The following is a 19814-nucleotide window of genomic DNA, read 5'->3' on the forward strand; positions in this document are numbered from 1 at the left end:
CGATGTGATAAAATGCGAAGATGCAGTGGACAAACAAGAGTGGTAAAAACAGTGGCTGGAGACAAAGGACAGACAACGGAAGAACAGTACGAGGCCACACGAGGCCACAGAAAGACAACAAGCGGCAAGGCTGGCCAGCAAACCGGACGGACGCAGACCTGCTACTTGGTCTCAAAGCTGTACTTGAGCCAGCCGCCGAGAGCCTTGAGACTCTCCCAACGGACGGTCTCGTCGGCCTCGCCCATGAGCTCCATGATGCGGGTCTTGAGCCCGAGCTTCTCGAGGGTGCTGCGCCTCTCAGGGACCTCGCGGACGAGGGCGCCAATGTCGTTGCAGGCAATGGCCAGCACGGCCTTGTCGCCGTCCCAAGGCTTGGCCATGATAGCGGCCAGCTTGCGGGGGATGGCGCCGTTGTCGGCATCGAAGATCCGGCGGGCATTCTCGGCCCAGAAGACGGTGCTGCGGTGCGGCGGCGACCAGCGCAGATGGCCCGTGTTCACCTCGGCCACATACTCGTCAAAGGTCGTCTTGGTGGCGGCATACTCGTCCAGCAGCTCGCGCAGCTGCTGCAGGTCCTCCTGCAGGTCCGTGTCCGTGTGCTGTCGTCCGGCCACGTTCTGCAGCTGGGCCGGCAGCCGCGCCAGCATCGCCGTCGGCAACAGCGACGCCCGGTTTTCTGACAACAGGCTCAGCAGCGTTGATACCAGCAGCCGCGTCGTCTTCTCCTTGGGCGACACCCGCAGCAGCTGCGTGTACAGCAGCACAATGTCGTACTCGCTGAAGTGGGGGTGACGCGTTAGCATGCCGGCGATGAGAGAGGAGAAAGAACAGAGCTCACTCGTTCAGATCATCACCCACGACAGCCGCATCAAACGACAGCTGCCACAAGACCAATAACACATGATACAGCAGCTGCAGTCCGACACCACTGCCAATGGCGCCATCCAGCAGCGGGCCGCCGCGTCCAAGGGCAGAACTGGCGCCGTTGCGATGGCTTTGACCATTTCCAACGCCGTTGCCGTTGCCATTGCCATTACTGGTCGTTCCGCTCCACAGGCTGGCCGACACGGCCTCGCCGCTGGCGCCGCTGACGCCGACAGCCGTGCGCAGAATGGCGATCAGCGGCGCGACGGTTTCGCTTCGCTGAGCCCAGAATTGCTGCCGCGTCTCGCGGCTGTACAGCAGGGACGAGAACTCCTTGACGCCAATGTCCTGCAGGCCGGCGTTGCTATTGACGAGAGCCAGCGACGAGAGGTAGCTCAGCAGGCTGGGAAGAACGCGCTGCACTGTGGCTGGCGAGGCATCTTGTGCTGACGATAACAAGGCTGTCAGCACCGTCGAAGCCAGCAACGCAATAGAGTCTTCGGCCTGCTTCGCGTGTGCCAGCAGTGGCAGAAGGTGGCGGTAAGGTTCGGTGTCCTTGAGGATCGCCTTGGACAGAGAGGGGATGCCTTTGGCTCATGTTAGGACGTCACAGATAGAGAGCGAGCGAGAGAGAGAAGGCCTACTCTCTAGCAAGTCGCCTTGTAGGACCAGCATGTACTGCACGACTCTGTCGTTATTGACCGCCGACTCCAAGACGCTCGGCTTGCCCGTACCGCCGTTGAAGAGTATCCGGTAGCCGTCTAGGTTAGCCTCGACGACTTGCTTGCGGACGTCCTTCTTGTCCTTGTCGATGGCCTGGATCAGAGTGAGCTGCCAGTCCAGTACGTTGCTGGCCCGCACGGCTCCATCCCATGCAATTACCCACATGCGGGTGTTGCTCTGCACGGACGCCAGGCATGTGGGCTGGTCAAACGACATGGCTGGCGGGAGTAAGGTGAGCTGGGCGAAGGACGTTGTCGAGACGCAGAGAGAAATGGGCGATCGCACAGGCTGATTGAGATTGGGATTCGGCAAAGCGGAGAGAACAGCCGGATCTCCCGGGCGAGCTGCTTCCAGGACGAGATGTTGGGCGCTTTGTCGTGATGGGCAGACAGGCGGCAGCACGCAATGGGCAGAGATGGCGGACAGACGTCTTTGATGAAATCGAATGGAGGTTGAAAGAAGGGCCTAAAGCTTCACCAATGGACGGCCCCCGCAAAGCTCCAAGCTTGGGCCACAAAAATGCCGCGTTGCACTGCCACTTGAGGCTGGGCTTGCGTTATCCTATCTATCAGCTGACAAGTCATGTGCCGAATGTTCGGACTATTTCACGATCCCTCTTACGAAATACTCCGTACTCCGTACAACAACGTAAAATCGATATCTCGTCACCGACAGCTGGGCGGGGCACACCAAGCCGGACTCCGCTACTTGGCTGCCCATCTGCACGATGCTATTGGCCACATCTGGCTGCACGCCGTTGCAGCGAGTGGGTGACGGCCGGCTCGAGGGGCAGCTCTGCTGTGCCTTTAAGGGGGGGAACTGCTAAATGGAAAAAGAAGCAGCAGGCGGCAGCAAGCAGGGAGACAGCACCTGCCAGATGGATTATGCCATGTATGTACGATAGGATGGAGATGCAGCCGACCGGGCGGCTGTTGGCGATCGACGAAGGGGCTTAAAACAAGGTTTTCCATCAGTCTGATGCTGACGCGACATTCCGACGCTGCATTTGGGCAATCGCCGCGTTCTGCGCCTTTTCAGCGGGACGGCGGAAAATGGGTGGTTGGGCAGCAGCAGAAAAAAAAGAAAACGAGAGGCTGGCAGGGGAAATGAAGGCTCGCTGCGAGGCCAGAGACCCATAAAATAGCCTGCAGGCCCCTGCCAGTTCCGCCGGCCAGCCCACTGCACCGTCGTCCAGCTCGTGTTCCCCAGCCATCGGATTTCCCTGCTTTTTGCGCCATGCCGCCCTCGCCTTTTTAAACTGGCCGTGGCGGCCTGCAAGAGTGTCACACGCATTCCAGACCTTTTCCGTCCTTACCTCTGCCCTTTCTACCTGTGGTGTGCCGTGGTACGACCTCTTTTCGCTCTCTTTCTCTCAGCATTCCTGTCTGTTGGAAGCGCTCTATCAACTAGCCTTACGATCGACTTCAGATCACCAATCCCGGCTATCAAAGCAAACGACATCACCTCAACTGAAGGATCCGAACATTGGGAAGCACGTCATCCTGACACAAGACAGCTCCCGCATTCCTCACCTGTGTTGGCTGAGGGCTAGCTCACGCAAAACGGAAAACCGGACTCTTATCTCCAAACCCCCACCATTGGCCTCGCCTCGCATTCCAGGACCCGGGGTCTCCCAACATGGCGCGCACGTTTCTTGCCGGCGCGCTTCTCCTGCTGCAGGCTGCAACCCCGGCCTCGGCGAAGCCGTATCCCAAGGATGACCTGCACGACCTGGCCGGTATTGGCTACCTGATGCCGCGTGAGTGCGCCAACTACTGCGGCTACGATAATCAGTACTGCTGCGGGTCCAGCCAGAAGTGCTACACGGCCAACGGCATTGCCGGCTGCGAGAACACGGAGGTCGGCGGCGGCTTTAACTTTTACACCACCACCTGGACGCTGACCGAGACCTTTACGAGCACGTACAGCTCTTATTATGCGGCCACGACGGGGACCGTTGCCGACTGCGTGCCCGAAGCTGGCAGCGGTGAGATTGCTTGCGGCAGCATCTGCTGTGCCAGCTGGCAGTACTGCGGATACAAGGGCCAGTGCCTGTCCAACACCGGCCTCGCCACCCCGGCAACCACAGCGGCCTACACCACCGTGCTGACCACGTACACGACGAGCGGTCGCGTTGTGACCACCGGCTTCAGCGCTCCGTATCGCGTTACCTCGGGCACGGCTACGGCCACTGGGACTGCCATTAGTGCCACGGCCACCGGCGGCATCACCGTCACGGGCACCGCCCATCTGTCGGGTGGCGCTATTGCCGGTATCGTCATCGGTTCTCTGGCCGGTGTCGCCCTGCTGCTAGCCATCTGCGCCTGCGTGCTTATCCGCGGCCTCTGGAACAGCGTGCTGGCTCTGCTCGGACTCGGTGGTGCTGCCAGTCGTCGCCGTCGCGGCGAGGAGGAAGTCGTCGTCATCGAGGAGGAGCACTACCACAGCGGCCGCCGCACTGGCCAGCAGGCCGGCTGGTTTGGTCGCCGTCGACCAGCTGCTGATGGTGGCGCTGATTACGTCAGCGAGAAGCCAAAGAAGAGCGGCGGCAGGTGGCTCGGCTGTGCTGCCGCCTTCACCGCCCTCATGCTGATGCTCGGCCTTCGCCGCCACGAGAAGAACAAGGACAGCCGGTCGTCGGCCCCCTCGCGCAGTGACATCAGCAGCGGTTACTACAGCGGCACTTACACCGCATCTAGCGCACAGAGTGAGTGATCTCCCCGGCAACAAGGCACGTGACACTTGACAGCATATGCTAACCCAACCCCAGGCAGCAGAGATTCTCGTCGCTCAAGAGACTCACGGCGCTCAAGGCACACCCGTGGCAGCTACCGCACGAATGTTACGCGTGTGTCGCCCTCGTCGCGGCCCTCACGGCAGTCCCGTGCTCCGTCGCGGCGCCGATGATTATGTTCACGCACTTCCAATTTTGAGATCACGTGCTTGACGATCACTTCCGTCTTGGATTTGATTTCTGTTTTATTTGACTGTTTTGTATTTACGACTGCATTGCGTTGGCGTTGGTGGCACCATTTTGTGATTGGCATGCGAAATAATCGAGCATGAGAGACGAGTCGGAGGGCGAGAAAGGACGAGAAAGGAAGGAAAACGATAACCATGAGGACGCCAAGGAGAGATGAGCACAAGCAACAGTGAACAGAGGCATGAGACAGCATGAACCGAAACGATAGCCAAGACGTTTGCTAGTTAGACGATACCAAAGAACTGGAGGCATTGCATAATGAAAGTTGATCACCGCTGAAAGGCCCATGCAAATTGATTTTGTGTTTCTCTTTTCCCTCTTTTCTTTCCTCTGGTTTTCTGTTCATTTACGTACAGCGAAAGACCGCCCGTGGACCACTCCGTCAAAGAAAGAAGAGCAGGGACAAAAAAAGAAAAAGGCGGAAAAAAATATATGCTATCTTCTCCTCGAAGACCGGATCCCAAGAACGCACCCCGTGAACCCCCGGTTTTGGCTGAAAGAGTTTGCAAAGACGTCCCTCCAGTGTACTTTAGTAATTGATTTTCTGATTTATCCTTAATTGACGCCCCTCCCTACTCCTCCACGATGTTGCCCTTCTCAGAGACGTACAGGCCGTCCAAGAACTGCGTTTGTTAGAGGACAGTCCAGGTATGAAGTGCCAAGGCAAGCAAGGAAAGAACTGACCTTCCGGATATCCTTGTTCCGGACCTTGCAGATCTGCTGGATGTCTGCCGCGCTCTGGGACACAGCCTCGAGCGAGTTGCCCGACAGGACCAGCTCGTCCTTCTGGTTAGACGAGACGCTGGCCTCGACGCCGCTCTGCATCACCACTCTCCGCACAATCTTCTCGCCGATAAAGTTCCGGATCTCAACCTCAAACAGGCCGGTCTCGCTGTTCTTGTCCAGGTTGACGTTGATGGGGAAATGCGCATACACGTAGCGCATCTTGTACTTGAAGCCCTTGGTCACGCCGATGATCAGGTTGTTGATCAGCGTCCGGACCGTCCGCAGAGCGGCGACGTTCTTCCGCGCGCCGTGGTGGATCTCAATCTTGATGGTGCCCGGCTTGACCTGCGAGAAGCTGACCGCGATGTGGCTCAGGTTCTTGGTAAGCTTTCCTGCAGGAGGTGAACAAAGTCCGCGTTAGCTCCTTTCCATAACCCAGAGCTCCATCGAGAAGAGCACATCATTGCTCTCTCGTCGTCCATTTCCTCTTCCACTCGCTCACTCTCCATCTCCCGGTGCCATCTCGGAATGGATTCGTACCTCTGGGGCCCTCAACGGTCACATGTCTCGCCTTGATGTGGACCTTGACTGTTGGCAGACAAAAGAAAATCGTCAGCATTTCGGTTCCGACAGCAGAAGAACATTCCGTTGTTCGATTCTCGGTGTCGCCGCCACCCCTACATCCTCCCTCTGCCGAATCGCTCGTCCGAGTTGTTTGCCTGTGTGCTACAGACTTGCGACGGATTCGACGACGGCAGAGGGCGGACGAGAGTTCTGGCGGGAGACGGGGAGAGGGTCCAAGTCGTACCTCCCTCTGGGACTTCCAGAAGCTCTTCTGAGTGGATGTACTTCATCTTGATCGAGGTTCGAGGGGCGTGGCCGTGAAAATGGGTTGCCGCTGAGGGTGTCGTGAGGATTGGTGAGAAGAAGATGTGTGCACAATCGCCAGTGGACTTTTTTTTCCCTCCCACTCTTTGGCCGAATTCAAAAATATGGTGTGCAGAAAAAAATAAAACCCGCCCCACCAGCTCCGAGCCCAAGCACTAGGGTTGGCAGGTACACGTGACCCTAACTCTTAGCGCAGGTCCATCAGCTCGGAAAAGCGGTCAGCACAGGCGATGGGCATTCTGCCGAGTCAGCTGCTGTGTCATGTGCTTTTTTTCCCTAGCGCCATGCCGGCGAGTCCACGGAGGCAACGGCCATTGAAGCCAAGGATGTAAGGAGGATTGATGCATCACGACCGATAAACTCGACACGCCCCAAACCGACAGCGAAAGAGTTTGGAGCCGAGCTGCAGCTTTCTTCCGGCAAGACCGAGACAACTCTGGGAGAATCAGCTAGCGAGACGCAGAGCTTCCAGCGACGGCTTTCCTCTCTTCTGCTTCCTTTGCTTGCCAACAGCATCTGCAGCTGATCGGAACACACAGCGTGTCGTCCGACCCGACCAGGCACGCTTCATCCTCCGAATCTGCCAGAGAAGCTAGCCATTTGTACCTGCAGCAGTCGCGACTGCCACGCCGTCCACAATGTCGTACTTTTTCTCCACGCCGGTGGACATTGACATTGTGCTCGCGAACAACGATGAGCGGTCGATGGTGGACATCAAGCTGGACAAGAACCGGCGCGAGAAGGCGCCGCTCTTCATGGACGGCGAGTCGGTCAAGGGCGCCGTGACAGTGCGGCCCAAGGATGGCAAGCGCCTGGAGCACACGGGCATCAAAGTGCAGTTCATCGGCACGATTGGTAGGTCTTGTTTTCCTTTCTTTTGGCCGTCTCCCATCTGACCGCCAGAAATGTTCTTTGACCGCGGAAACCACTACGAGTTCCTCTCGCTCGTGCAGGAGCTGGCCGCACCCGGCGAGCTGCAGCACCCGCAGACGTTCGACTTCAACTTCAAGAACGTGGAGAAGCAGTACGAGTCGTACAACGGGATCAACGTCAAGCTGCGCTACTTTGTGCGCGTGACGGTGTCGCGGCGCATGGCCGACGTCATCCGCGAAAAGGACCTCTGGGTGTACAGCTACCGCATCCCGCCCGAGATGAACACGCCGATCAAGATGGACGTCGGTATCGAGGACTGCCTGCACATTGAGTTTGAGTACAGCAAGAGCAAGTACCACCTTAAGGACGTCATCGTCGGCCGCATCTACTTTTTGCTCGTTCGCCTCAAGATCAAGCACATGGAGCTGTCCATCATCCGCCGTGAGACCACCGGCGTGGCGCCCAACCAGTACAACGAGAGCGAAACGCTCGTCCGCTTTGAGGTATGTCGTCTTTTTTTCTTCTATTTTTTTCTGCTTTTTCCTGTTTTTCTTTCATTGCTCTTTCTTCTTTCTTCTGACACCCCCAGATCATGGACGGCTCCCCGTCCCGCGGCGAGACCATTCCCATTCGCCTGTTTCTCGGCGGCTTCGACCTGACGCCGACCTTCCGGGACGTCAACAAGAAGTTCTCCACTCGGTATTATCTCAGCCTGGTACTGATCGATGAAGGTAAGTCACCTTTCCCCCTCCCCCTTCCCCCTTCCTCTTGTACTAATTAGACAGACGCCCGGAGATACTTTAAACAGTCGGAAATCATCCTCTACCGGCAAGCACCCGAACTCGCCAACGGCGAACACGCAATACCGGTCCCACCACCGGATAACCGGATTCAGGCCGTGCCCGCATAAGCCTGATTTCGGGTCCGAATGTTGTCGTCCAATTTGCACCGCCCCCCATTGTTCTTTTCCGTCTTTTTTCTCGCCTCTACCCTGTAATTACGTCGGCCGGAAGCATACTCCTCTTTATCCCGCTCTTCCTCATCAATCGTGTATATAATCCAAGGAGAAGCCACAAATTCCCCCCTGTTAAGATGTCATGACAGCCGAGACAGGAAAATCAAACGAGTCAATGTGAGCAGAGTAAGAGAAAAAGTGTCCCGTCCCTATTCCTATATCCTTAGGTAAGATACAATCGAGCTGCCAGCGAACCAAACGCCCAAGATAAACCACGTCTCCGCCGTCGTCCCCTCTTTTCGCCGTCCTCGCTCTCTTCAATCGTCGGCCATGCTCACGTCCTCGTCGTCGCCAAACTCAAACTGGTTGTTCTGGATCGCAGCAATTCGATCGAGCTCGTCCTGGTACTGTTTCCGGATGTCGGCCAGTGTCACCACCTTGCGCCACGGCTGTCTCTTTGCTGCTGCCGCCTTCTTGAGCAGCTCAGCCATGGCGTCACTGCCCGAAGACACTGCTGTCCCCTTGTGCTTGGTCCCGTTGGTTTTGATAGGTGGAGTCGCGGTTGTCGTTGTCGTCGTATCTGCTGCTGCTGCTGCGAGTCCGTCCTTGTCGTCTCCATCGACTTCCACAGTGGCCCGAACACTGCTCGAATCATCTGCGTCTTCGCCATTACCTCCTATGTCCACGCTGTCACCATCGCCATCACCATCGATACCGCCGCTGCCAACCCGCAGAGACAGGTCTTCCGTGTAGATCCACGCCTGCTTTGGCTCCACACAGCTCAGCGTGTTGATCAGCATCAGATACTGCCGCGTCACCGGCGTGTCGAGCACGTCTGTCTCGCCTCCCACGCCGCCGATAGCCGACACAAACTTGTCGCCCTCGCCGGCCTGCTGCAGCTTCTGCAGCCGGTCCAGCAACACCGCCGCCGCGCCACGGTAATCGTTGTGGGCGATGCGCCAGCCGTACAAAATCTGATGCCACTGCGTGCCGCGCATCACCTCCATGGCCGCCCGGCATTTGTGCTCCAGCACGCCGTCAACGGCGTCGCGCAGCCCCGGGAACGGCAACCCCATCAGCTGCGCCACTTGGCCCGTCTCGGCCATCTTCTCGACTAGGAAGCGCAGACAAGCCTGCTGCATCGCTGCGTCGCTGCCCATGCCCTGCAGCACTGTATGCGCCAGGTCAAACCGCGCCAGTGCCGTCGCCGCCGTGAACTGCCGGCTCAGCATGTCCATCCGGGCTGCGTCTGCCGACGTCGCCGTCGTCAACGCGTCCGAGCCGCCACCCCGCGAACCCGGGCGCGAAAACTGCAGCGACAGCCGCGCAAAGTCAATCACAAATGAATACGCCTTCTGGCGGTCGTACAACGCCACAATGTGCGCATAGTAGTTCGGCAACCCGCTATAGAACAGGTTCCATTCGCTCTCGTCGATCAGACCTGCGCTATGGCGGGAGGCCAGACGCAGCTTCACACCTGTGTGCAGATGTCAGCAAACTCCAATGCATCTAAGCAGATATAAAATATGCACGTAAAGGATGTGCTTACTCAGCCCTACCGCTGCCTTCTTGAAGTACTCGGCAGCAGTGTCCCAGTCGCGCAGGGCGAGAAACGTGCGGCCTTGGACGTAGGTCGAGAACGGGTCGTCGTTGGAAAAGGATCCCAGCTGTAGCGACAGGTCTGGCCGCTCGCGCTTGAGCAGCATGCACTGGATCATGGTCGGGTCCAGCTCGACCTGGTTCTTGGTCGAGCAAACCTCGACAATCATGTCGGTCAGCAGTGACGCCAGCGGAAGGCCTGAGAGCGAAGCCAGGCCGAGCAGATGGCTCACGCTAGCCTCGAGGACCGTCACAACTTGGCTCTCCTCGCTACCACCGCCACCACGACGGTTCGCCGAGGGTGAGCCTCCCGAGAAGGAGCCCGTTGCTGACATGGAACCAGAAAAGGATGCGGAAAATGAGCCGGACAGAGACTCGCGCGCAGACCGAGAAAGGGCCACGCTGAATTCGTTCTTGGCCAGCCATCGGATCAGCTCCAGCCGCTTCAGCGATTCGACCAGCCGGATGTACACCTGGCCGACGTCCAGACGGCTGTGCAGCACGCTCTTCTCGTCCTCCACCTCAAACTCCATGTGCACCAGCAAGATCAGCTGGCGGAACAGCACCTGCCACAGCAGCTCGGCCGAGTCCTGGATTCCGCGGATGGCCAGCTTCCGGCCGAACTGCGACAGCGGGTAGCGCACATCTGGCGTGTGCACGTCTTTCAGCAGCGAGAACAGCTCCTCGTAGCTGCTTTCCTCCACGTCCTCAAAGTTGTCCCCCAGCACGTCCACCACCTGCGCGCACTCATCCTCCGTCAGGTGCCGCCAGAACCCGGCCTTGTCCGAGAGGTACTGCATCCGCTCCTCGTCCGTCTTGGACGAGTCCTCGAACAGCTCCGGCCGGAGTGCCGCCTCGCTCTGCTGCAACATCCCGTCCGAGAAGCTCTCGAGGAAGGTGAAGCCGGCCGTGAGCAGCCTTGACACCTTCTGCTGCCGTGCGCTCATCGTCCTGCTCGGCCCGTTGTGACAGAGCTGCTCCAACTTGCTGCACTCGCGGATCGCTGCCACGCAGTCGGTGCACACCACCCAGGCCAGCCCCAGCTCTGGGTCCAGCGCCAGCGACAGCGCCTCGCCTCGCTGTTTGTCCAGTTCTACCAGCAGCCGGTAGAATCGCCGCCACTGGATCTCGCCCGCGCTGCGGAACAGGTCGTAGTCCATCGCTCCTGACCCCGTCCGCTCTAGCGTTGCCGCCGATCCCAGCGCCGAGCAGATCGACTCCATCAGGCTCTTGCCCGACGTCTGCGCGCTGCCCTCGTGCGCCGCTCCCAGCCCCCGCTCGTACATGGCCAGGGCCGTCTCTAGCGTCGCCTTGGAGAACCGGCCGGGATAGAAGATCAGGTCGAGCCACTTCTCGGCCGCGTCCGTGGGATCGCACGGACCAGACGTCTGTGCTGTCGGCAGCGAGCTCTCCGTGTGCACGCCTTGCCAGCCGTGCTCCCAGTCGGATCCGAGGTTCTCTGACAGGCACTCAAGCTTCATCGCCCGGTAGATCAGATTGTTCTTCCACAACACCCACAGGCTCATCGAGCTTTGGTCCGGCTGCGACACCACAAAATCGGCCAGTGTCCACACGTCTGACGACGTCGGTGTCGGAGGCACAAGTGGGCTCTCCGCACCCGCAAACGGCTCCATCGTGACCTTGCCGTCGTCGGTGGCCTTGGCCCTCCATATCTTAAATGCCCCGGCACCCACGGGCGAGTATGTCACGCAGATGCAGAGGCCCTTTCCCACATCCACCACGCGGATGAGGTTGGTTTGGCTCGGGTCCACCGTCCATCTGCCGGTCTCGTGGGGATCCCGCCGAAGACCAAGCACATCGCCCGTGTAGCATACCTCGCCTCTCCCGACGTTCCATACGCGAAGGCGGTGGTCGAGGCAGACGGAGAACATGAACGTGACGTCGAGACCCATGCATGTGACGACAGCTGATGCTGCGGCTGTGATTTCCAAGCTGCTGCCTTCGTATTTGATCGTCGGGCCGCCCTGGAACGGAAGAATGCTGCGCAGGCCCTGCATGAGGCCGACCGGGCTGTGGAAGGACTCGTTCCAGGAGGATGCTATGACAAGGGTCAGGGATCAGCTGGCTGCTGCAAAGCCGCATTTTTCAGTAAGGGACAGGGACAGAAACACACATTCACGCGCATGGTCGCGGCGGAAGCTGATCAGGCCACCATCATTCAGAGCCACAACAAACTCGTTGGCACTGACAGCCACCAGCCGGCGAGGCTGCTTGAAGTTGAACGTGGCCGAGAGATAAGGCCTCCAAGCCTCACCCAGGTCAGCCTCGCTGAAGGACCGCTTGCGGAACACGTCTGGCCGCAGCTGCAGGTGGTGCAGGTGGAACGACTCGTCCAGAACAAAGACGGTGAGCGCGTCGTGCTGCGGAGGGTCGGCCAGGGCCACGCAGCCAGGCCGGATCGGCTTGGGGAAGTGCAGGTAGAGCGTCAGGGGGGCGTCGAGCGCGCCGGCGTCGGGCTTGCCAATATCAATGGCGCGTATGCTGAGCACATGGCCGCGCTCCAGCACCCGCCATAGGAAGCTGCGGGGCGAGTCGTGATGCTTCCGGTGGAAGATGGATGATTCGGTCGCCAGGCTTTTGGCTCTATAGGCACGCTCCTCCTCTGTGTAGTTGTCGCCCGCAAAGCTGCTGTTACTGCTGCTGCCGCCAAGAATGCCTCCTCGACCGCTTCCGCTCCCGCCTCCATGGCCAGTCCGGCCGCTGATACGTCGGCCACCGCTAACGGCCGGCACCGTGGCATTCACAACGGTCGCAGGTGTGGGCTCGAGGCTCACCCGCGTCTCCTTGTAGTTGTAAAACAGCTCCCGGGAACCCATCTTTCCTCCTCCATCCAGGTCGGAGCCAGCTAGGTGAGGGCTGTTCGTACGTGCGTGCGTTGATGTGGGATCGGTGATTCGTGAATGCAAATCGTTGGATGTGAAGCTCAAAAAAAGGCTAAAAGTCAACGCGTCGGATGTGGACTTCTGTGGCAGAATTCCCTCTCCGCCTCAAGCAAAAAGCTTGCGCCCATATTGCACTAACCACATTCGGAAATAAGCTGTAAACGACCTAAAACGCGTGTAAGCATTACCTAGGAAAGTCGAAGAGCAGTATCTACAATGAATATGTGCTTGATCCAGGAGAATTATTGACGGTGGTGCTTTTTTGAAACTCATACTAATCGGATGTACACTGGTAGAGTTTACCCGACGCCTATCGTTGATAAATTTAGAAGAGCAGCCGAACCTTTTAGATAGTAACAAAAGTAAAAAGCTTAACATTATATTTTAAAATGTATTGCGATAATTTAAACCAACAATATCTCTTTATAGCAAAAGCAACTGATCTGAGATGTTTCAGACCTCTACGTTCGCTTTTTCAAAGCTTATATAATACAGTCAATATATAATTTATTCATTACTCTTCAAATCTTTGCATCTTTACAACTCTTAACATGCATCAACAAGTATAGCAACCACAGGCCGTCAACGCCAGCCACGATATCAAACTTGCTCCAGAACGCCAGCAGGACAAGAAAATCCCGTTAACTCGCTCCCTCTATAAACTCTAGCATTGCAGTAATTTCCGCCTGTCCCGCATTATTCATCCTTGTCCTTGTCCTTGTCGTCCTTGGGTGCCGGATCACCAATGCCGTCTGCCGTAATGGCAAACATGCAGTCGCTCTCGGGAAGACACGGCGAGTCGTAGATTTTGGCAATGCGTGTCTCAGCACGACCCTTTTTGAGGCTGATGCGCGTCGTGCTCGCGTGCGCAATAATGTTGCCACCAATCGGCTTCTTCGGGTCCGGATTGAACATGGACGACGGGCCGCCGTCCACCTGTGCTACCACCTGGTTCGTGATGACCACAGCAATGCCATATGTGTCCGTCATGGACTGCAGCTGCCGCAGGAACTGGCCCAGGTGCATCTGCCGGTTGTTGAGCTCGCCGCGACCCATGTAGTCCGTCCGGTATAGGGCCGTGGCAGAGTCAATGACCAGCAGACTGAAACGCGTCTCGGCCATCATCCGGGCGGCGTCGCGCAACAGAGCCAGCTGGTGGTCCGAGTTGTGTGCCCGCGCAATGGCAATGTTGTCGAGCACCTCCTCGCCCGACAGGCCGTAGCGGTTGGCCGCCGCCAGTACTCGGCTTGGCCGGAACGTACCCTCCGTGTCGATATACAGACATTTGCCCTCGCCGCCACCGCAGTCAAAGGGCAGCTGGCATGTCACAGCCAGGGTGTGGCAGAGCTGCGACTTGCCCGTGCGGAACTCGCCAAAGATCTCGGTGATGGAGCCCGTCTCGATGCCACCACCCAGCAGCGTGTCAAGGTTCTTGGAGCCCGTCGTGATACAGATCAGCTCGCTGCGGCGCTGGTGGATCTCGGTTGCGGTGGTAAAGCCCATTGGTACCAGTTTTGACGCTATGTCTGTCAGCACAGGACCCTGACCTTGGGACGTACGAAAAGCGGGGGGGAAGGAGCCGTATCTGCCCCGGAGCCATGCGCACCCTCTGTGATCATCCGATTTGCCTTGAGATCGGATATTCCCTTGATCTGCTCAAGGGCTCGGCGCGGTGTGTAGGCCACTGACTCGACGGTATAATAACCCCCGTCGTGGAGCAGCTGGATATCACGCTTGGTCAAGCCTCCCAGACCCTGTTGAGTCAGATGTGTGAATCAACGCAAACAGTTAAATAGCTCTCCTTACCTCTAATTCAGATACTGACAAGGGAGCGCCAACATTGGCCCCCATGCCGGCATCCTCCGCGTTGCTCTCATCGAATTCATCGATCTGTGTCATTGTGGCTAGTTTTGTCTGCCTGGTGTTCGTCGCCTGCGCAGATAATAGAAGCCGTGTATCGCGGGTGCCAGCTGAAAAGCTGAGGGGACACAAAAGAGGCGATCAAGAATAGGGCCAGTACTTCGAAATCAAGTCAAAATTTGACGGTGAAGGCAGCAGCGGCGGGGAGTTATTTGTTGACGCGTTCCTAAGATGGAAAGCGCGACTGCGTGTGACGGATTACAAAGCGTTAACACGCCAAGTCACGTGTCTTTAAGAGCATTTTCGGTGTATCCTTTCGTCGGTCGAAGCCGTGTCCTTCTTCTGTTTAAATTTAACAAAGTACAAAATATATAGCGTTCTCTCGTAATAGAGACATAACCTCGTAAGACTCATCGTATATATACAACATCTGTGATGAATAAATTATCCAATATATACGCTTCTTCTATGCGGGGTCAGACTTGAGGAGTTTTTTGCGGACGAGCTGCATTGTGGAAATTCGGCGGCCAATTCCGGGATCGTCGACCTCGACCTCATTGTGTGAAAGATGTCTGGGAAATCCACCAAATGTGCCGGCAGGCAAGACTTCGAAGCCGGGGCTGATTTTGCGGTTGGCACGGTTTGCAAAAGAATCTGCTGGTCCGGATGTGACTGGTGGTAGGGCTATGGATACCATTTCTGGAAGACGCAAGACGGACTTGGTGCGGCTGTTTTTGGCGGGAGGGCGAACGGGGGACGTGGAATTGAGTTGCTCAGACGAACCTCCTCGTGATCGTGAGGAGCCGACACCATTGTTGTTGCGAGAACGGCTCCGACTGCTTTCGGCACCGCTTATGGGTGCGGAATCGGGTCTGGGGATGTGCTTACGTGGACGATAGTGACCGTGAACGGTGTTGTAGTGCTGCGGTGTTTGGGCCTGACTTTGATGGTGTTCATAGCCATGTGGCCTCAAGATGTCAGTCGTTGTCGAGATGTGCGAGCTTGGCATATAAGTTGTCAGCTGACGATGACGAGTGACCGCAGAAGGATAGTTGTCCTCGAGATGGCGCAGTGCTTCCTCATTTATCATTCCAGCATGGGGCACCATGTCCGCATCGCTGCCAAGAAGTATTTCGTCTTCGGAGATCTGTGGTAAGGGCGTAGAAATATTGGAGTGCGTATCAAACACATTTGGAATGCTTGCTAAGCTTCCTCTGTCAGAGAGACGGTCGCCACCCAGGGAAGAGGTTGTTGGATGTTGAAGTATGGGCTGCACACCGTTTAGAGCTGAGACAGAATGGGGATGGCTGATAACGTCCCCGGCTGTTGACAAGTGCTTCTGGCTGACGCCATCTGTGGTTGTAGCCGAGAATCCCAGCTTCAACATGGACGAACTGTGGCTCGGGGTGGTCGGTTGTGAGATCCATATGCCCTCGATCTCGACGCCGCTCTGGATAGCTCGAATGCCAAAAGGAATATTGCCACCTCGCTTCTTGTTTGGTGTCAGCCCGATTCTGCGCATCTCCGTCAGCCGGTCCTTCTTTTCTTCGTCGAGCCGCTCCTGACGGCGGAGTTGGCGATTCGTCTGCCACAATTTGAATAGGGCAATGATAAATACAATGACTATGCAGCATGCAAGAACCTGTGGTTGCAATTGGTTAGATCTGTGTAATATGTCGAATTATGATAGAGGATTGTTGCAACTCACAAATGTCATCTCCTCCCAGAGCTGCCAATTGACAAAAAAAATGCCGCCCATATTAGCAGTCGTTTGGTCCAGGCGAGCAGGTCTGTATTACTGGAAGCTGTCCTGGTGGATCTGTGAGAATCTGCGTATTCTTGTATGTCAGTGGCAAAAACGGGCCGATACACAATCTTGCGAGCATGACTTTATGCAGTATTGTCTGTTCCTGACAGCTGTAGTAATGTCAAAAACATGGGTAAAAACGGAATCGCACAAATGAAGCCTGTCGTCTATTGGTCGCGGTAAAGTATGAGGGCGAGGGTAGTTTCGCTTCCGCTCTCAACTCCCAATATCCTCCAATATTATTGCCGTTGGCGCTGCTGAAAAAAATCGGCACGGACAGCAAATGGGGATAGTCGTGGCCGGGAAAGCGCACTTATGCCTCTTCTCGTTTGTGATAAACTTTTTATGGAGACACATCAGCTTGAGAGGTCCTGTTGGGAGTCCTTACTGGGACTTGAATAGGTGTGTTCAACACGTCGGGAGATGAAATCGAAATATCTCAGGCAAACATGCGGCGTGTTTGAGTATCGTGCTTTAGCTGTGGGCAACACAACATGACAGCGTGGTCGGTTTTTCTTCAGCTTGACCACGGTTTGTGGGCTGTGAATAGAATATGAGTCGTGAGATATGAGCAAAGTATGCCTTGCGTTTGTGTTGCACTGAAAGTCCTGCACGTTTGGGAAGGAGATGGGTTGGATACGATATGAGACGTGACGGCCCCCGACGCAAAATCCGGAGCTCTACTCCGTAGATAGTTAGGAAATAAACTATCTTTTGGCATGGGTAAGGGAGTCAGAGATCACAAAGTAGCGGTGATCGGCGGATAGATGCAGATATTGAGAATTTGTATCACCCCAAAAAGTTGTATGACCAGGGTGATAGACTGTCTAAGAATAGAAAGCAGGAAAAATAGTCAGGCAAGCCACAAAAGCGAGGATCAGAGAGAGCAGGGTAGAGTTGGCTCCGAGACAGTATCATGCATCCACCGAGAGGCTGCCGTTCGTATTCTTGCCGAACCTTACAATGGATCGGATGCAGACCGGTCCCAGGATGTCCGGGTAGAAAGTAGGATTCTGAAGGGTCTGTGAGGCTCGAATAGCTCTCGGACGGCCGAGGGAACTGTCTACGAAATAGACACTGATAACTATGAGCAACCATCATCGTCTGGGCTCTACGGCACCTGAATTGGTAGGAAGAGCAGCGTGGCCGGGAAATAGATATGTGAATTTCTAAATTAACTTTGGATAAGTTTGGGTGAATAAAAGTAAAGTAATACCACCATGGCATATTAGCGATACAGGGGATCCCGCAATACAGTATACTTCCAGGTAAGTCATAAGGTTTCAAATCAAGGTGCAAATGGGGTTGCGGGAAGGAGCCATGCAACAATGCATGCGAAACTTTAAGCAGTTACGCATTCTCATTTTTGCATCCAAATTAACTAGCAATCAAACATTGCTCCAATCAATGCTGCATTAGAGATGCATGTGGTCACATACACTGTCTCACAGATCTGAAAATCGAACGGGGTTGGAAGAGCCCAAGCAGGATGCCCGATCCCCAACACGGGTCAGCAAACGCCGGTTCGCAGGACACAGCCAGAAAACCTCACAAACATAGGAGAAAGCAGCCATGGCCGACGACACACATCCACCCAATGCACCGCCACTCTTCCGCTTCCAGGGTCGCCGCAGCGTCGTGCACAGCACCCGTGGCATCGTCGCCTGTACGAGCCCGCTCGCGGGCCAGGCCGGCCTCCAGATCCTGCAGGCGGGAGGCAATGCAGCCGTAGGTATGTCCCCAGGTATATTTCCCTTTTCTTGCCGCTAGACACGCTGACGATGTAGGATGCCGCCGTCGCTGCCGCCGCTGTTCTTGCTGTGGTCGACCCGTCCATGACCGGCATCGGCGGTGACGTGTTCAGCCTCTTCTATGATGCCACCACGGACACAGTCAAGGGCCTGAATGCTTCGGGTCGCACGCCCATGGCCGCCACGCGAGAGATGGTGTGCCAGGCCATCGGCGTTGCTGCCGATGCTGATGGTAGCGTGGACGAGCGAGCGGCCGCCGGCACGACCATACCGTCGCTATCAATCCACACGGTCACTGTGCCGGGTGCTGCAGCCGGCTGGGTCGATACGATCGAACAGTTCGGCTCAGGCAGGCTGACGTTGGCCCAGATCCTCGACCCGGCCATCCGGCTGGCCGAACAGGGCTTTCCTGTCGGTCGCCTGTCGGCCTACTACTGGGCCATGACCGAGAATGATTTGCGCACGCGGTCGCCCGACAACGCTGGCCGCGAGCTTCTCAAAGCCGATCCCTCCATGGCGGAAAAGAGCGGTTTTCGTGCTCCACGTGAGGGCGAGATCTTCCGCTGCCCAGAACTGGCCGCCACACTTCGCCGCCTGGCCGCACACGGCAAGACTGGCTTCTATCAAGGCCCCGTTGCGGAGGCCATCGTGGCCGTATCGCAAGCCAAGGGCGGACTCCTCAGCCTGGCCGATCTCAAGCATCACGCCGACCAACCTCCTGATATTGCCGAGGCCCTCTCCACTCCCATCGGCAGCGGTGGTCTCCGTCTGTGGGAGCACCCCCCTAACGGGCAGGGCATTGTGGCGCTGCTGGCCGCCGGCATCCTGCAGGAACTGGAGCGTACCGGCAAGATCCTTCCGTTGGCCAGCATGGGCCACAACTCTGCCGCTTACCTACACACCATCCTGAGTGCCCTCCGCATTGCTTTTGCCGATGCTGGCTGGCATGTGGCCGATCCTGCTGCTACAGCTGCCACCTCGCCAGACTATCTCGACCCTCGCCGGCTGCTTGACCCGGAATACCTCGCGGCTCGTGCCAGGCTCTTTGTCGCTGACCGCGTACTGGGCGTGCTTGAGCATGGCATTCTGAGCAGTAACGATGACGAAGACGACGATGACGACGATGACGACGCTGGTGCGCTGGTCGAGTCGATGCCCTTGACCGATACCGTCTATCTGGCAGTCACCGACGAGGCCGGCAATGGCTGCTCTTTTGTTAATAGCGTGTCGGACCGCTTCGGCTCCTGTATTGTGCCTAAGGGTACCGGCTTCGCCCTGCAGAACCGCGCCCGCATGTTCCGTCTAGGCCCTGTCAACCACCCCAACATCTACGCCGGCGGAAAACGAGCCTACAACACCATCATCCCGGCCATCCTGACGGAAGACACTCCTGCAACCGGCGGAAAGTCCGACCACATAACGCACCACCGTCTCCGTGCTGTCTTTGGCGTCATGGGTGGTCTCATGCAGCCCCAGGGCCACCTCCAGGTCCTGCTCAACATGCAGACCTTTGGATTTGATCCCCAGACTGCTCTTGACGCTCCACGCATCTGTATAGGGGCTGACCTCTTTGCGGCGGCGCCTGCCGAATCTCTGGTACCTCTATCCCGCAGCCAGATAGTCTACGTCGAAGAAGGCGTGCCGAAAGACGTCGTTCAAGAGCTGCGCCAGCGCGGTCACCACATTCGCTACCTCAGCGGCTATTCCCGGTCGTTGTTTGGCCGAGGCCAGGTCATCCAGGTCAACCACGACACAATCACAGGCCAGAGAGTGTATGCCGCAGGGAGCGACCCCAGAGGCGATGGACATGCTGTGCCGCTGCTGTAATGTTGCAACCGTGCAGACATTTCTGAAGCAGCGATAATCGCAAAACGTGCGCACC

The 19814-nt window shown here is 56.9% G+C and overlaps 8 protein-coding genes across 8 annotated transcripts; 3 read left to right on the plus strand and 5 right to left on the minus strand.

Moving 5' to 3' along the window:
* Nucleotides 1-161: 161 nt before the first annotated feature.
* CMQ_1612 (vacuolar ATP synthase subunit) lies at nucleotides 162-1803 on the minus strand (the record flags this gene model as incomplete). The annotated part of the gene is made up of 3 exons (XM_014318691.1): nucleotides 162-777; nucleotides 839-1451; nucleotides 1509-1803. The coding sequence occupies 3 exons, from the start codon at nucleotides 1801-1803 to the stop codon at nucleotides 162-164; spliced, it is 1524 nt and encodes a 507-aa protein (XP_014174166.1).
* A 1422-nt stretch (nucleotides 1804-3225) lies between these two features.
* Nucleotides 3226-4494, plus strand: CMQ_511 (uncharacterized protein; the record flags this gene model as incomplete). Its single annotated transcript, XM_014317590.1, has 2 exons — nucleotides 3226-4294; nucleotides 4358-4494. 2 exons carry the CDS (start codon nucleotides 3226-3228, stop codon nucleotides 4492-4494), a joined length of 1206 nt encoding a protein of 401 aa, XP_014173065.1.
* A 648-nt stretch (nucleotides 4495-5142) lies between these two features.
* Nucleotides 5143-6150, minus strand: CMQ_994 (60S ribosomal protein; the record flags this gene model as incomplete). The annotated part of the gene is made up of 4 exons (XM_014318073.1): nucleotides 5143-5193; nucleotides 5255-5688; nucleotides 5837-5884; nucleotides 6105-6150. 4 exons carry the CDS (start codon nucleotides 6148-6150, stop codon nucleotides 5143-5145), a joined length of 579 nt encoding a protein of 192 aa, XP_014173548.1.
* A 672-nt stretch (nucleotides 6151-6822) lies between these two features.
* Nucleotides 6823-7967, plus strand: CMQ_912 (vacuolar protein sorting-associated protein; the record flags this gene model as incomplete). Its single annotated transcript, XM_014317991.1, has 4 exons — nucleotides 6823-7039; nucleotides 7088-7560; nucleotides 7647-7788; nucleotides 7843-7967. 4 exons carry the CDS (start codon nucleotides 6823-6825, stop codon nucleotides 7965-7967), a joined length of 957 nt encoding a protein of 318 aa, XP_014173466.1.
* Nucleotides 7968-8329: 362 nt separating this feature from the next.
* CMQ_441 (uncharacterized protein) lies at nucleotides 8330-12448 on the minus strand (the record flags this gene model as incomplete). Its single annotated transcript, XM_014317520.1, has 3 exons — nucleotides 8330-9489; nucleotides 9562-11670; nucleotides 11746-12448. The coding sequence occupies 3 exons, from the start codon at nucleotides 12446-12448 to the stop codon at nucleotides 8330-8332; spliced, it is 3972 nt and encodes a 1323-aa protein (XP_014172995.1).
* Nucleotides 12449-13210: 762 nt separating this feature from the next.
* Nucleotides 13211-14413, minus strand: CMQ_1365 (DNA repair protein rad51; the record flags this gene model as incomplete). Its single annotated transcript, XM_014318444.1, has 3 exons — nucleotides 13211-14034; nucleotides 14121-14268; nucleotides 14321-14413. The coding sequence occupies 3 exons, from the start codon at nucleotides 14411-14413 to the stop codon at nucleotides 13211-13213; spliced, it is 1065 nt and encodes a 354-aa protein (XP_014173919.1).
* A 427-nt stretch (nucleotides 14414-14840) lies between these two features.
* CMQ_1605 (uncharacterized protein) lies at nucleotides 14841-16133 on the minus strand (the record flags this gene model as incomplete). The annotated part of the gene is made up of 2 exons (XM_014318684.1): nucleotides 14841-16016; nucleotides 16083-16133. The coding sequence occupies 2 exons, from the start codon at nucleotides 16131-16133 to the stop codon at nucleotides 14841-14843; spliced, it is 1227 nt and encodes a 408-aa protein (XP_014174159.1).
* A 1620-nt stretch (nucleotides 16134-17753) lies between these two features.
* On the plus strand, nucleotides 17754-19759 carry CMQ_556 (gamma-glutamyltranspeptidase; the record flags this gene model as incomplete). Its single annotated transcript, XM_014317635.1, has 2 exons — nucleotides 17754-17909; nucleotides 17969-19759. The coding sequence occupies 2 exons, from the start codon at nucleotides 17754-17756 to the stop codon at nucleotides 19757-19759; spliced, it is 1947 nt and encodes a 648-aa protein (XP_014173110.1).
* Between the last annotated feature and the right edge of the window lie 55 nt (nucleotides 19760-19814).

The sequence above is a fragment of the Grosmannia clavigera genome (genome assembly GCF_000143105.1).
Source record: "Grosmannia clavigera kw1407 unplaced genomic scaffold GCSC_140, whole genome shotgun sequence".
NCBI lineage: Eukaryota > Fungi > Ascomycota > Sordariomycetes > Ophiostomatales > Ophiostomataceae > Leptographium > Leptographium clavigerum.